The sequence below is a fragment of the Aspergillus fischeri genome, genomic scaffold (genome assembly GCF_000149645.3).
Source record: "Aspergillus fischeri NRRL 181 1099437636249 genomic scaffold, whole genome shotgun sequence".
Classification (NCBI taxonomy): Eukaryota; Fungi; Ascomycota; class Eurotiomycetes; order Eurotiales; family Aspergillaceae; genus Aspergillus; species Aspergillus fischeri.
Window position 1 is genome coordinate 2,362,395 of NW_001509770.1, and position 15,386 is coordinate 2,377,780.

At 53.8% G+C, this 15,386-nt stretch overlaps 8 protein-coding genes across 8 annotated transcripts; 5 read left to right on the plus strand and 3 right to left on the minus strand.

Annotated features, from left to right (window-relative positions):
* Window positions 1–151: 151 nt before the first annotated feature.
* Window positions 152–1,714, plus strand: NFIA_015520 (adenosylhomocysteinase; the record flags this gene model as incomplete). Its single annotated transcript, XM_001264755.1, has 5 exons — window positions 152–190; window positions 254–386; window positions 444–570; window positions 622–1,223; window positions 1,275–1,714. 5 exons carry the CDS (start codon window positions 152–154, stop codon window positions 1,712–1,714), a joined length of 1,341 nt encoding a protein of 446 aa, XP_001264756.1.
* A 428-nt stretch (window positions 1,715–2,142) lies between these two features.
* Window positions 2,143–3,435, minus strand: NFIA_015530 (Tm-1-like ATP-binding domain-containing protein; the record flags this gene model as incomplete). Its single annotated transcript, XM_001264756.1, has 1 exon — window positions 2,143–3,435. One exon carries the CDS (start codon window positions 3,433–3,435, stop codon window positions 2,143–2,145), a length of 1,293 nt encoding a protein of 430 aa, XP_001264757.1.
* A 271-nt stretch (window positions 3,436–3,706) lies between these two features.
* On the plus strand, window positions 3,707–4,651 carry NFIA_015540 (TIM-barrel enzyme family protein; the record flags this gene model as incomplete). The annotated part of the gene is made up of 3 exons (XM_001264757.1): window positions 3,707–3,794; window positions 3,852–3,997; window positions 4,046–4,651. The coding sequence occupies 3 exons, from the start codon at window positions 3,707–3,709 to the stop codon at window positions 4,649–4,651; spliced, it is 840 nt and encodes a 279-aa protein (XP_001264758.1).
* A 346-nt stretch (window positions 4,652–4,997) lies between these two features.
* On the plus strand, window positions 4,998–5,936 carry NFIA_015550 (SDR family NAD(P)-dependent oxidoreductase; the record flags this gene model as incomplete). Its single annotated transcript, XM_001264758.1, has 2 exons — window positions 4,998–5,049; window positions 5,101–5,936. The coding sequence occupies 2 exons, from the start codon at window positions 4,998–5,000 to the stop codon at window positions 5,934–5,936; spliced, it is 888 nt and encodes a 295-aa protein (XP_001264759.1).
* A 253-nt stretch (window positions 5,937–6,189) lies between these two features.
* NFIA_015560 (uncharacterized protein) lies at window positions 6,190–6,828 on the plus strand (the record flags this gene model as incomplete). Its single annotated transcript, XM_001264759.1, has 2 exons — window positions 6,190–6,434; window positions 6,486–6,828. 2 exons carry the CDS (start codon window positions 6,190–6,192, stop codon window positions 6,826–6,828), a joined length of 588 nt encoding a protein of 195 aa, XP_001264760.1.
* A 206-nt stretch (window positions 6,829–7,034) lies between these two features.
* On the minus strand, window positions 7,035–8,331 carry NFIA_015570 (C2H2-type zinc finger protein; the record flags this gene model as incomplete). The annotated part of the gene is made up of 6 exons (XM_001264760.1): window positions 7,035–7,141; window positions 7,201–7,263; window positions 7,310–7,337; window positions 7,396–7,472; window positions 7,519–7,659; window positions 7,710–8,331. The coding sequence occupies 6 exons, from the start codon at window positions 8,329–8,331 to the stop codon at window positions 7,035–7,037; spliced, it is 1,038 nt and encodes a 345-aa protein (XP_001264761.1).
* A 2,377-nt stretch (window positions 8,332–10,708) lies between these two features.
* On the plus strand, window positions 10,709–11,170 carry NFIA_015580 (uncharacterized protein; the record flags this gene model as incomplete). Its single annotated transcript, XM_001264761.1, has 1 exon — window positions 10,709–11,170. The coding sequence occupies one exon, from the start codon at window positions 10,709–10,711 to the stop codon at window positions 11,168–11,170; it is 462 nt and encodes a 153-aa protein (XP_001264762.1).
* A 204-nt stretch (window positions 11,171–11,374) lies between these two features.
* Window positions 11,375–15,199, minus strand: NFIA_015590 (DEAD/DEAH box RNA helicase; the record flags this gene model as incomplete). The annotated part of the gene is made up of 5 exons (XM_001264762.1): window positions 11,375–11,649; window positions 11,711–14,131; window positions 14,189–14,621; window positions 14,684–14,992; window positions 15,056–15,199. The coding sequence occupies 5 exons, from the start codon at window positions 15,197–15,199 to the stop codon at window positions 11,375–11,377; spliced, it is 3,582 nt and encodes a 1,193-aa protein (XP_001264763.1).
* Between the last annotated feature and the right edge of the window lie 187 nt (window positions 15,200–15,386).

The window sequence follows — 15,386 nt, forward strand, 5'->3', positions numbered from 1 at the left end:
TTCTTCTCTCTTCTCATCCTCATCATCCCCTTCAGTAAGTCTTCTCATCCCATCTTCTGTTCAATTGCAGTCATTCAGTTATCAGGGCTTGTCCTAACTAAACTCGTCCAGATTCTTTTTCTAAACTACCTAATCCTTTCTCATCATCACCATGGCTGCCCCCGCTCAGAAGTTCAAGGTCGCCGACATCGTACGTGGCCTCTCAGATCCTTCCTCTCACAATATACTTATAAACATGTTAACCCCTTTCTAGTCTCTGGCTGCCTTTGGTCGCCGCGAGATCGAGCTCGCCGAGATTGAGATGCCTGGTCTCATGGCTATCCGCCGCAGGTACGCCGAGGACCAGCCCCTGAAGGGTGCCCGCATTGCCGGTTGCCTTCACATGAGTATGTTGTCTATGTCAGAAAGAGGGGTTAGAGACTAAAATCTGACTCGCCTTTTAGCCATCCAGACCGCTGTTCTCATCGAGACCCTCACCGCCCTTGGTGCTGAGGTCACCTGGACCAGCTGCAACATCTTCTCCACCCAGGACCACGCTGCTGCCGCCATTGCTGCCTCCGGCGTCCCTGTGTAAGTTCAAACTGCCATTCTGAAACGAGGCCAGCTCTAATGTCATAATAGCTTCGCCTGGAAGGGTGAGACCGAGGAGGAGTACCAATGGTGCTTGGAGCAGCAGCTCAACGCTTTCAAGGATGGCCAGAAGCTCAACCTCATCCTCGACGATGGTGGTGATCTGACCGCCCTCGTCCACAGCAAGTACCCTGAGATGCTCAAGGGCTGCTACGGTGTCTCCGAGGAGACCACCACCGGTGTTCACCACCTCTACAGAATGCTCAAGGAGGGCAAGCTCCTTGTTCCCGCGATCAACGTCAACGACTCCGTCACCAAGTCCAAGTTCGACAACCTGTACGGTTGCCGCGAGTCTCTCATCGATGGTATCAAGCGTGCCACCGACGTCATGATTGCCGGCAAGGTCGCCGTTGTTGCCGGTTACGGTGATGTCGGCAAGGGCTGTGCCGATGCTCTCCGCAGCATGGGTGCCCGTGTCCTCGTCACCGAGATTGACCCCATCAACGCCCTCCAGGCCGCTGTCCAGGGCTACCAGGTCGTCACCATGGAGGAGGCTGCTCCCCAGGGTCAGATCTTCGTCACCACCACCGGTTGCCGTGACATTCTCGTTGGCAAGCACTTTGAGGTTATGCGCAACGACGCCATTGTTTGCAGTAAGTGACGGGTTTCCGCTAGTTTCCGTGGCTTTATACTGATCAACACAGACATTGGTCACTTCGACATTGAGATTGACGTTGCCTGGCTCAAGGCCAACGCCAAGTCCGTCCAGAACATCAAGCCCCAGGTTGACCGCTACCTGATGCCCAGCGGCCGCCACATCATCCTCCTTGCCGAGGGCCGTCTGGTCAACCTTGGCTGTGCCACCGGCCACTCTTCCTTCGTCATGTCCTGCTCCTTCTCCAACCAGGTCCTTGCCCAGATTGCTCTGTTCAAGGCCGAGGACGAGGCCTTTGGCAAGAAGTACATCGAGTTCGGCACCACCGGCAAGAAGCCCGTTGGTGTCTACGTTCTTCCCAAGATCCTGGACGAGCAGGTTGCTCTGCTCCACCTGGAGCACGTCAATGCCAAGCTGTCCAAGCTCACTCCCGTTCAGGCCGAGTACCTTGGTCTGGATATTGCCGGTCCTTTCAAGAGCGAGATGTAAGTGCGCCTGATCTTTTGTGTCTGGTCCAAGCTAACGATTGCAGCTACCGCTACTAAGCATCTTTCTTTCTCGATGGCGTCGACGCTTGATATACCTTGACACATAGACCTTTTCAACATGATCACGATGTTACGAACAACATAAAGGGTTCTCTCAACTTAGAGCTCAAAAGTATTTGTCTTCAACGGCAATAAAAGGGGCATATAGGGGGTTTTTCTTTTCCTATTGGCTGTATGGGCTGGGTCTACTTGGGAGTAGGTTTGCATTCAACAATGCCTCCGATATTTTCTCGTTATTTCTTTCTTAATATTCAATCCGACTAGGTCGGGTCAAATGATACCAACGATGCATGTGAATGCATTGAATTGCATTGCATTGATCATTTCGTCATTCTGTCGTACTCGTCATCATATCGTAGGGTCGTATCGTCACTCCGTGTGGCACATGCGGAGCTTATTTCTTGATCTCAACAAATCTGCTAGGGAATCGGCTACGGAGATGGCAAACTCTGGATCATTGATCGCTCTCGTGTCTCGCACGACTGCAATTCCTGTCCCGTCGAGCTCGTTCTCGAGAGTGGAGAAAAGTGCCTCATCAGCTTCCCGGTCGTGGAAGGGCTGACCAGGCGTATCGAGCATGCTGATACCCGCCGCAGGCAAGATCACCCTTACTCGCTCCGGGTGAGCCACATGGGTCTTGAGCTTCTCCGCCATGAAACGGGCAATCCGCACACATTCCTCGACAGTCGTCCGCATGAGCGTCACAGTCGGGTTATGCTCATACAGCAGCCGATGACCGTCGCGAAACCGCGCCGGCACCGTCTCCCTTGGCCCGAAATTGACCATGTCACAGGCACCCACGCTGACAATCTGCGGGAGGTCCGCTTCGGCCGCCGCGATGAGACGCCGCGGGCCCGCAGAGAGCGCGCCGCCGACGATCTCATCGGCGATCTCGGTCGTGGTGAGATCGACCACGGCGTCGAGCTGGCCCTCGCGGATGAGCCGCTCCATCGCCTTCCCGCCGGCTCCTGTCGCGTGGAACACGTACACCTCGCAGTTGAGCGTCTGCTGCAGTCGCTCACGGATAGTGTTCACTGCTGGCGTCGTTACCCCGAACATGGTGATTGCTATCTGTGTCTTGCTGTTGCTATTGTTGGAGGGTGCTTGCGCTTGCGACGCATACGACACAGCCATCCCTGTCACGGCTGCGGCGGCGTTCGTTAGAATCCGGTTTAGGATGCGGTTCGCGCCTGCGACGTCGACGACGCTGTACATGAGGGTTAGGTCTGTCTCCTCGACGTAGGGCGATACATCGCCGCTGGCCATGGTCGAGACCATGAGTTTGGGGAAGCTGACGGGCAGGGCAGCGCGCATGGCGGCGGTTGCGAGGGCGGTGCCGCAGGACCCGCCTATACCCAGGACGGCGTGGATGGAGCCGGTGCGATGGAGGTTCGTGAGGGCTGTGATGGCGTGGCTGGTCATCCGGTGAATGTATTCTGGGCGGGGGAGATTCGATATTTTTGTGGCATTGTCAGTGTCAGTGTCAGTGCTGGTTAGGTCGGGGTGTTTGATGGCGATGGAGCTATGGGGGCTTGGGGTGCGGCCGATGTCCATGAGTAGGACGGCGCAGGTGTTGTGAATGAGGAGCTGGGACCGTGTGAAGCATAGTTCGTCCCATTTGGTGTCGCAGGTACCGATGAGGACGATGGTTGGTTTGGCCATCATGTATACTCAAGGTTGTACTTGGTTTACCGCCACCAGGTGTAATTCAACAATTAAACAAATTGTCCAACTGAGCATATTTCTATCTTTCCGATTGACAGCTGCGACGAAAACTTGATTCCTCCTGCAGCTGCTCCAACTAAGCGTCAATGACGCAGTGCAGGCGGGGTTGTCACACACATGCATCCGCATTTAATCTGCCTCCTTCTGTCTCTCACCTATCCCTGCACATAAAAGTAGCGAAACAAGCTAGAAGCAAAATTGCACCAGAATGCCCCGTCCAACAACCCGTCAAGAAGTGCTGGCTCGACTCCGCCAGATCATCGCCGAGGGCTCAATCATCGTCGGCGCAGGAGCTGGTTCGTCCCACTGCCATTGACCTACCTGCAGCCAACCAACTGATATACAATACGCAGGAATTGGGCTCTCCGCCAAATTCATCGAAAAAGGCGGCGCGGATCTCATCCTCGTCTACAATTCGGGCCGGTTCCGGATGGCCGGGCGAGGGTCGCTGGCAGGCATGATGCCATACTCGGATGCCAACCAGGTCGTGGTTGAGATGGTTCGTCTCCTACATTCTGCAATTGCATCACATGGCTAACAATACCAGGCAAACGAAGTCCTCCCCGTGGTGGAACACACCCCCGTCCTCGCCGGCGTCTGCGGGACAGACCCCTTCCGCGACATGCGCTCGTTCCTGGCTCAGCTGCGCGGGCTAGGCTTCATCGGCGTGCAGAATTTTCCGACGGTCGGCCTCATCGACGGGAAATTCAGGCAGAATCTCGAGGAGACGGGGATGGGCTACGACCGGGAGGTGGAGATGATCCGGCTCGCGCACGAGATGGACCTCGTCACGACGCCGTATGTCTTCACCGTCGATGAGGGGGAGCGCATGGCGCGCGCGGGCGCGGATGTCATAGTCGTGCACGTTGGACTAACCACGTCGGGAACTATTGGCGCGCAGACGGCGCTGTCGCTGGATGAGTGTGTTGGTGTGATCCAGGAGATCCGGGATGCGGTTGTCAGGGTTAGTCCTGAGGTGATTGTGCTGTGTCATGGGGGGCCGCTGGCGGGTCCCGAGGACGCGGAGTATGTGCTGAGTCGGACGCGGGGGGTGCATGGGTTCTTTGGAGCGAGTAGTATGGAGAGATTGCCGGTTGAGCTGGCGATTCAGGAGAATGCGCAGGCATTTAAGCGGTTGAAGATCCGTCAGTGATCTGGTCAATAGTTGGGAAATTGATCAATTGATATGAACCACCGGAGACCCAAACGGGAAATTCTCCGTGGTACAGACTGTGGAGAAGTAGATCCACAGACAGACTCGGTTATTATCTTTCTATCCGCAGTCTACGGAGTACCTGTGCAATGTTACTGACTGGACTAAATGTCTGATGCGATGAGCTGGATTGTATGCTGTGGCCGCGTGATTATCTGTAGCTGTATTTAACGTGGGGTGACCCCGCTACCTATGATTTGGACGGTTGCTACTAGAGACCTCTATATAACTAGCATTGATTCATTACCTTGAAGAGCATATCCTGTTAATCACACTCAGACTAGCAATGGCGCGACCTTTGGAAGGAAAATTCGGTATCGTCACTGGTGGCTCACGGGGTATGTCTACCTCTACACCATCCTGTCACAGGGTCACAGCTAACAAAACAGGCATCGGCGAGGCAATCGCCCGAAACCTCGCCGCGAAAGGCTGCTCCCTCCTTTTGAACTTCACCTCTGAATCCTCGCGCGCTCGCACAGAAGAGCTCTGCGCCTCGCTGGCCTCGACGCACACGATCCGCTGCGTCGCCGTGCAGGCCGACCTCCTGCAGGCCGAAGAAGCCGTCCCCCAGATTCTAGCAGCCGCCAAACAACACTTCACCTCGCCCGAGGGCAAGTTCCAGATCGACGTGCTCATCAACAACGCCGGCGTCAGCGCCGACCGCTTCCTCAACGACCCCGTCAAGGGCCCCATCGACCGCGAGTACTTCAACTGGCACTACAGCATCAACGTGCTCGCCCCGCTGCTGCTCACGCAGGCCTGCGCCCCGTTCCTCCCCACCGACCGCTCCGGCCGCATCGTCAACATCTCCTCCGTTTCCTCGAGTATTGGGTTCACGGGCCAGAGCGTCTACGGTGGGACCAAGGCCGCGATCGAGGCTATGACGCGCACTTGGGCGCGTGAACTCGCTGACCGCGCGACAGTCAACGCGGTCAACCCCGGCCCTGTCATCGGGGATATGTATTTTGCGACCGGGGAGGAGTTTTGGAAGCAGATGCAGGGGTTCCAGGACGCGACGCCGTTGAGTAAGATGGTCGAGGACGATCCGCAGATGAAGGAGTTGAGTGAGGAGCAGATCCGCTTGATCAAGGAGAAGATGGGTGGGCGGCGGCCGGCGTTTACCAGTGAGATTGCGGGGGTGGTGGGGATGCTGTGTACGGCCGATGGTCTGTGGTGTACGGGGAGTGTGGTGTGTGCCAATGGTGGTATGAAAATGGGATTTTAGCAGTGTACACTCGTATATAGATCTATATAGATCATCAGTTGTTGTTGTGCATATGCATCGAATTGTCTGTCTGGTAAGAGAGTCGTGGTGGTACATTGTCCCCTGTAACGGAAACACGAGACGAAAACAGTAACTGATGTCATCATCGTCAACATTCCTCACCTCTGCAGCTTCAACTCCAATTCCACTTCACCTTTCGTTCCATCCATATTCGTGGCTGATATTCGTGGCCGAATCAATTGATATAAATAAAATGACCTCCCTCCGATTCAATCCGTCAACCCTCCGCTTAACCCCCCGACTCGCCAAACCTCTACCCTCCCGCGTCCTCGGCGCCTACATCACATCATCCATCGCCCTCCGACCTCTATCCACCCATCCGTTGAGGCTATCACCATTCGTGACTCTACCTTCGTTCAAGAGAATTCTCCCATCAACAAGACCCTTCTCAACCGGGAAATCCCACGCCGACCTCCTCGTCGAAGAACTCCAAGAACTGTACTCCCCCCATCCCTCGGCAATACAAATGCAAATAATCTAACGAAACAGCTACGAAACCGCCAAAGACGAATTCGAAATCGCCACAGACAGCACCGCCAGCTCCACCATCTACGCCGCCTCGGACCGCGAGTCCGCCCGCGACGCCCTAAACCAGTTGCTTGCCGTGTACAGCCTCTACACGACCGATATCGCGACCACGGCCAAGTCGCACGCACCGCAGCAGATGCAGCAGGGTGATAGCGACGAGCGGGGGCAGTCGGTGGATACGAATTTCGATCCGTCGGATATCCCGGCGCGGGTGCGCGATGAGGTGCGGAGAAGGGTTGGGCAGCGGGTGAGGGAGTTGAGTAATGCGGTGGAGGGGTTGGAGGAGAGGGCTCATGCTGAATAACTGAGGGAGTCATCTGAGGAAGTGAGTCATTATAGCTGCTAGCTGCGCTGCTGCTAGTATACATTTCCATTCATATCGTGATTGGTATCATCATTTGAAAGTATCCCTCCAACGCCGGGCAATTGCATACAATTGCATAAACTTTTATACCCAGACTCCGTATACCGCCTTGTCTAACTCCAATGTCATGAAGGAAAGGGTATTGATCAAACAGTGCCAAGGGGGAATGCGAATTGGTCGGGGAGCGGTGACGGTGATGGGAAGGCCGTGCTGTCTGCTTTGTGTGTCGTGCGCATATGCCGTTTCAATTGGTCTACAGTCGGAGTCAGTACTGGCCTGCCAACCTGCCAGGGGTCAAGTAGGGTAACGTACCAGGCCGAGTAAAGCTTTTGCTGCATCCAGGATAATTGCATTTGTGTTTTCGTTCTCCGTGAGCTACATTCGTTAGTCATGTACTACTACCAATAAGCGAGGAACATACTTAGTCGATGACTCGACATGTTGGACGACTGTAGGTATTAACGTTAGTACATGCCTACATGCCATTCCCCAACGGAAGCGACTTACATCGCCTGTCTGAAAGTTGCATCCGGGAAATGTGCACTTGAACGGCTTCTCGCCCGTATGCGTCCGTGAATGCGTTTCTATCGAGTCAGCATCCTACCAATGACACACTGCCAAGTAACTCACTTAATTCACTGCTGTCGGTGAATGACTTGCCACATTCGGTACACTTGTACGGCTTCTCGCCTCGATGGCTTCGTTCGTGTCGCTCCAGCGTCGCTTGCCGAGCAAACAGCTTGCCACAAACCGAACATTTGAAGTTTTTATCTATGAGGACTGTCAGTTTCGGCTCCAATCTCATAAACTTATGAGCTTACAGTTACTGTGCGTCAGGAAATGTCCCTGGAGTTTCGACTTTTGGGAAAAAGGCTCATCAGGGCGATGGCATCCTTCCCAACAGCAATAGTAGCCGGTACCCTTTGCTCCTTCCACAGTCCCCATATGGTTTGCAACCAGATGCTCCTGGAGCGCACAAGGATCGGCAAATGTCGCTCCGCACGATCTCTTGACACCATGGCTCGTGGCAGTCCATTTGCAAACATAGACTTCCCCGTCAACGGAAGAGAACCCAGGACTGGTCAATACGGACGAGGCACCACCCTCCAACGGCGGGGGCGTCTCGCCCGGACTGGACATCAGCTGTGAACTCACGCTCGATCGGGACTGGCGGGAATAGGCGGAGTAGGGCCCGTACGGGTGAACATGTGCGTGGGGGTGAATTCGACACCGATGATGCGACCGGCATGGTCCCTTGAGCGGCACATTCCCATTGATATTGACTGACGCCTTGGACGAATCGTTAGGAGTGGGCGGTAGGCGAAAGCACGTGAAGGAGTCGGTCGACCGGTTGTCCAGTTTGCTTAGATGAATGTGGCAGTTCTGGTCCTCGTGGGTGTGGGGTTCAGGACAGGCAGACACGCTGGGGCACATTCCAAGCATCTGGAATACATCCGCAGGATTGACATTATTCGGCAGGGGAAATGGCACATTTCCAAGGTGATTGTGTGAATCTCGGGGCAGAGTATGACAGTGGAAGGGAGGATACGAAGGATGACAGTGATGGAACGTTGTTGGGAAAGGAAACAGGGCGTCCGCGGACTGTGATGTGTTGACAAGGCCCGATGTGACATTTTCTGTAGGCTTAGATGGCGGTTGCATTTGATTCTGATCGATGGTCGATGACGGAAGTAGGTTGCAGGCTTCCAGCGACAGCGGCTGCCCCAGTCCCAGCAGTGACTCTAGATTGTTATGATCGGCGGCCTGCCCGTTATGGTCGGCGAAGCTAAAGCAGTGTTCATCGAAGCAGACTGCGTCCGTGCTTTTGCAATCCTTGTCGTCACAGTGCGATAAAGAACAAGCAGTTGCCTCATCACATTCTCCGAAGCCGTCACAGACGGAAGGACAGTTAACGGAACAGTCATCCACATCACAACACGCCTCGTCAATTGTGGCACAATGCGTCAGCGAGGTGTGATGATGGTCCTCGTCCAAACAACTCCATTCTGGCGGCTGAGCGGAGGTCTCCGCGCCGTCCTGGGAGTCCTCACCATCTAGATGAAAGGCCTCCCAGTGACATTCGAGGCAGAAATCATCTTTCTTAGTGTGGGAAGACATGGAGAGGGTAGATCCGCTGGCAATGGGATCTCCTCAGGACTCAAAAATGAAGAATGGGGAACACGGTGAAGAGGAAAGAAAGAAAAGGAGGGGAGATGATCAAGAGTAGGGATGATAGCACTACTACTGAGGACGTTAGCACGACTCAGTCCCACATTGGCTTCGCAGGGCAGGGCAGGGCAGAGGTAAAAGGTACAAAACGGCGAGCACCTACCACAATGCGATCAATCACTGCTGCAAACGCAATAATGGGAGAATTGAGTGAAGCCGAGAGAATCGTAGGAATGAAGCAATCAAGGCCAGAGCATAGGATTGACCGCCTGCAGTGTGCAAATCCAAGAGGACCTTGGGAGCTTCCCACGTGTATATAATCGACGAAGGTAACATCCAGATCTGTGCGAGCAACTTGAGGGAAAGGGGTCCTGGTAATACCCTGAGGGAACAGGGACTACCTAGACATGAGAATTAGCGCAGGACTCGCATTTGAGCGCCTAGGATAATACGTACCTCAATAAGATTCTTGCATATGGGGGCGTGGGGTGCTACCTGACCCCGTCCAGACACAGCGACTGGACACTATCAAACACAAGCGAGAAGGAGAGTGAGGACCCTGCGAGCAAGCACCTAATCTTTACTGAGGACCTTGGGGGAAAAAAGCGTCATGTCCGCTCCCCGCCGGCGAATCGTACCGCCTGAATTGTCAGGCCTGCAGATTAACTATTATCTTCCCGTCCGCTTATCGTCACGACTCGAAAATCGCGAGCAAGAGTATTAACCGGGATAGTTGCAATACTACGTGGAGAGGAAGGTAGTGTTCTTTTGAAAACCTCTTAATCGTCACTTTCACTCCATCGACAATAACTTTGGTCTTTCCATGATTAAAGTGGAAAAATCTTCCACCGGAGTCTTATTCTGCCCGATTCCACCGCTTTGTGTTAGGTAATCAATTTTGATAAGATATCAACCCCTCAGGTACGCTTCATTGATGCCTTGTTGCCTGATATACTTGCCAGGAGCTTGAACTGTTTTATAAACTTACGGATGCTTTCTTTGTCTATACTTACCACTAACCAGTAAGGTCCTTACCCTGACTTCTCAGGACTCATAAGATCGGACTGTTTTTGTTTAGCTTCAATAACGCTCTTCCCCATTCGATCCGTAGTTATCTGACACCATTGTGGCTCGCCTTTGTTGACTTTAAGAAGACTATAGTATCGTCAAATCTTAAACCCACGGTATGAGGGAAATTCTCCTTCTTGAGGATCTACTTCTACTATCTAGCTACTCATCTTTGGCGGCCTTGTTCTCTTCAGCAATGGCATGGTCCATGGCTAACTGATAGCCACGTGCTGACCGCCCCTGATCCTCCGGGATCGTCATTCCGCCATGATCTCCACCAGTCTCTTAAGTCTCCAACATAACAGACACTCCGCACTCAACACCACCACCAAGTGCACCACTGGAATCAAGGATATCCGGTCATCCACTGTACATCGTAATCGAATTGCATCGCATCACATCGCAATTCCAAACGAACCCATCCCCCACGCTGCTCTAGCTCTGTTATTCCACCCCCGTCCTAAACCCACACCCACTCGGGCCACTCCACTCATCCCAGTCCATATCCTCACCATACCGTATCCATCGCACGCGCCTCACCTCACAACCCAGGACTACAACGCGATAACCCCAACCCAAACAAATGGGCAACCTCTGCTCCACCTCCAAAAACGAAGCCGAGCCCTTCTCCCGCCCCGGCCGCGTCCTCGGCTCACCCGCCAATCCCCCGCCGAACGCCGCCCCGCGCGCCCCGCTCCCCGCGAAATCAAAGGCGCCGTTCAAATCACCGGGGAGAACACTAGGAGAGGCTGCGCCGGAGGTTCCAGATGCGGAGAGGGCTGATGCGCGGACGAATGCTGCGATTGCGGCGCAGGTGAGTGACACTGCGGAGCGAAGCGGAGCAGCTCTCATACGAGGTGGCTGGCTAACTGGAGGGTGCCAGAAACGAGCCGAGTCGGCGGCGAGTGCCCAAAAAGGGAAATTAGGGTCGAAACTGGCGGCGCAAAAGGCTCAGACGCAGGCGAAAACCTTGAGCGAAGTGAGTAGGGAGCAGACTTCTGCTAGGCATATGGATGAGTCGAGTGAGGCGAGGAGGTGGAATTAAGCGAAAGAAGTCCTCGACCTAGATGACCTACCTTGAACTTGCTGGTGTTTCTTGGAGTATATTGGCGTAAATATCACTGTAGAGATCATGATATTTCTTTACTCATGCGTTACTGCCTACACATTATGAACCGAGGCATTGGCAATGTATGTCTATAAACATCAAACCATAACGAATATGATACAACCAGCTAATGGTATAGTCTTAGACAACGTTGTATCGCCCTCCCACTGGTGCTCTTGCGTCGCTATCGGCAGCGGCCAGGGTGCCCTCTTTGAGCAACCGCATCAACTCCCGCATGGCATTCGTCACGGCGAGTTCCGTTTCACCTTCAACAAGAATATACAGCTTCGGGTTCTCGCCAGGTCCAGGCTCCTTACCAGCAGGATAGAAACTTCCTTTGGTGGTGATAGACGTGCCGGTAGCCTCCAGAATCTTGGCCACATTCGTACGGTTGGTAACGGCCCAACGAGCTTTTTCTGTAGCGCGGAAACATATTAGCTCCTGCTCTATAACTGACCATAACAGGGAATAACTTACGAGGAAAATCGTTGATCTCCAAGGTTGCATGGAAAGCTCCCGCATCAGGTCCGCGGTTATCGATCGGCACACCAGACCGCATGACTCCAGCACGGCTGAGACGGGCATGGATATCAGCGACCGCCGAGCCCACCTTGTCCAGTGGGTTCTTCGACGCGCCCGCTGGGTCTTTCTCGGTCCTGTGAACCGTAATCTTGCCATCAAGATCGATACCCTTGGGAACACCGGGCAAGGGAGTTGTTGCGGCGGCGGCGGCAGACTGCACCGAGGATACAACTTTGCTGAACCGCTCATCCGCCTTCTCGGCCTTATCTTCCTTGTCTTCTTCATCTTCACCCTCCTCGCCTGTCTTGTATGTCCGCCGTTCTCGCATCCGAGCTGCATCTCGCTCCTGATCGAGGCGCTCCAGACCCTTTCCTCCGAATCCAGACGCACTGGCTTTCTCCTTGCCCGCTTTGACCTTCTCCAAAAAGGAATCGACCATCTTTTGGACGGGTTCAGGCACCTTCTGTCCACTCTGCCTCAAAGCCTTGGCGATATCCACTGAATACCGCTCTTGTTCTTCGGTCAGGAACGTGACTGCAGTTCCCGTATTGCCAGCACGGCCAGTTCGTCCGGCCCGGTGAACGTAATCTTCCAGATGGTTCGGCGCATCGTAGTTGACAACGAGCTTCAGCTGCTTCACGTCTAGACCTCGGGCAGCGACAGAGGTGGCAATCAAAATGGGGAAGATTCCGGCCTTGAAATCTTCAATCGTGGAATCTCGGTCAATTTGGTCTTTGCCTCCGTGGATGGACATGCAAGGATAACCCTTGCGCATCAGCTCTCGAAGGAGAGTATCCGCAGCTTCTTGACGGTCAACGAAAATCAAAGCACGTGCATCTTCGTTGGCGTCATCCGAGTACAAGTTGCCCAAAATCTCCAATAGCCGTACAAACTTTGTGTCTTCGTTGCGCACCTCCACAATCTGGGTGATCTCAGGCGCGACGACGCTTTTCCCACCGACAACAATCTCGATCGGCTTGGTCAACGACTTACGGGCCAAAGCCTCCATGTTTCGAGGGAAGGTGGCCGAGAACAGCACCGTCTGTCGATCGGGTCGGATATTGGCCATGATCTTCATGACTTGGGGCTCGAAGCCCATATCAAACATGCGATCCGCTTCGTCCAAGACAACATAAGTGACTCTTCGCAGATTAGTAACTCTGCCCGCATTCGCCGCCAGCAGGTCAATCATCCGTCCCGGTGTACATACAACAATCTCGGCACCACGCTTCAGTTCGGCAATCTGGTCCTTGATAGGAGCGCCGCCATAAGCACAAACAGCCCGAAGGTTCAACGCCTTCAAAAAGGGCTTGCAATCCTTGTGGATCTGAGTCGCAAGCTCGCGTGTCGGTGTCATGATAAGCCCAATAGGTCCTTCCATGTTCTCCAGCGGCCGTTGGTCTCTGATATGTCGGAACATAGGAATCAGGAAAGCAATTGTTTTACCTGATCCAGTCTTGGCCACACCGATCACATCGCGGCCAGACATGATCGCAGGAATGGCCTGCGATTGAATTGAGGTGGGATTCTCGTAGCCGAGCCTATGTATAACATCCAAGGTCTGCACGCCCAACCCGCACTGGGACCATTTCATAACTGGTTTGGGCACGTCAACACCGCGCACTTTGATTCCGTCAAGTTCCAGCCGTAGGCTGGCAGCTTCTTCGTCGGTCATTTCAGCCAAGTTGGAAGGCTCGGTGTAAAACTTCTTACGGAAGGGCTCGTATTCCATCTTCTCATGGTCAACGGCCGGAATGTCCTTCTTCTTCTTGGCTTTGTTAGCAATCGCAAGGAAGTCATCAGCGTCACCCTCGCCCACAGCGGTCAAATCCACATCGTGTTCGTCGCCAAACATCGCCTCGGGCTGCTGTTCCTTCGCTTTGGCAAATCTGGCGCCAGTTGTCTTCTTTGGCGGAGCGGTCTCGGCCAGTTCCGACATGAAAGCATCCAGTGGGTCAACTTCCTCCTCCGCTGCATCAACCTCCATTTTCTCGGATTCTGCTTGGTGGGAGACGTCATCCATCTCGACGTCGCCGTTGGGCTGGGGCGCAGCCTCTTTTGACTGGGCCCGTAGAGCTTCACTCTGCAAGCGTTCTTCGCGCCGTTCCGCAGCAGCTCGTGCGGCAGCCGCATTCTCCTCCTCAGTCCCACCGTCCTGCATGTCGACATCATCTTCATCCTCTACGGCGGCATCCACAGCCCCCGTGTCATCTTTCGCGTCTTCTAATGGAGGGGTCGGTAAACGCTCCAATTTCTTTCGTTTAGATTCCTCTTCACCAAAACCGAGAGTCTTAACTGCTGATGATTTCTCGGCATCTGCAACTTGCCTGGCGCCTAACCCGAAACCGCCAACATTCCGTTTTACTGTCAACGTAGCTATACAAGTAACATTAGCAATTTGAAACGATCTTATGGTGGGAATGAATAACTTACATGAAGCGGTGCTGATGGCGGCTGGAGGTTTGTTAGCTTGTACATGATTATTCATGGAGGATAAGGAAGCGGACGCTTTGGCAGACTGAGGAACGGCAACATCGTTACCAAGCACAGCAGGTGTACTTGGGGCCGGTACCGCATTTCGTACAATAGCCTTCGGGTCAAATTTGCCAGCATATGGAGCAGGAGTGGCATCAGTGGTAGGCGTCGCTGCTGGAGATTGCGGAGAGCCAACAGCCGGTGATAAACCTGATTTTCTGTCTATCTCTTCCAAGATACTTCTTGCTCCGCCAGCTGCAGCGGCTTCGCGCTGCTTCCGTTCTCTCTCAGCAGCCTGCTTTTGCTTCCAGGCTTCTAATTTCGCCAGTCTTTCAGCTCTTTTCTCGTCCTCGGTTGGAGCCGCGGGCGCAGGGGTGGATGGCTTCGAGGTCTAATCACTTATTAGCATCAGATTCATAGATATTTTCCAAAAGCATTATAAGTCGAACTTACCTCTCGCGACTTGGAATCCAGATTCCTCGTCCGACTATCGTCCCGTCTAGACTTGTGCTTCAAGTCAGCAGAATCGTCTGTTCGCCTCCGTGCCCGGTCGCGGGAATCATCTCGCCTGCTTCGATAATCTCTTTCGCGACTTTTCCGGCGATGATCCCGGTCATCGCCTCTATCTCTTGATCGACGTCGATCGCGAGAACGATCTCTCCGGCTTGGTCGATAGCTATCTTCATCCCGATGATCGTCGCGTCTGTCTATGGAGCGGTCACGTCTCCGGTATGAATCACGGTCGCGATCGCGGTATCGTCTCTGTGAGAGTTGTGAAGTTAGGATAATGATAGCCAAACTAAGATTGTGAGCCAAGAAACATACCTCAGGGCTACGAGATCTTCGATAACTCCTCCCATCATCTCGCCTGCTCTTCTCGTAGCGATCATCATCTCTGCGACTCCGTCTGGATGAAGAATATGTGCTGCCTACAGGTGATGGTGAGCGAGTATCCCCGTGGCGAGCCATTGTTGCAGGCCAACGATGAGTGAGTATTACTGAAACTCCAAAGACTCGAGCACGTAGTCAGAAAAGTAAAGCAATTTATTACCCTTCCATCAGCTGTTGAACTGTTGTTGACGGGCAATCAATAATCGGCACTGGTAGTAGCAAGTTGGTGGCGATGTAAGTGATTGGTTTTCGCTGGGGCTGCGGT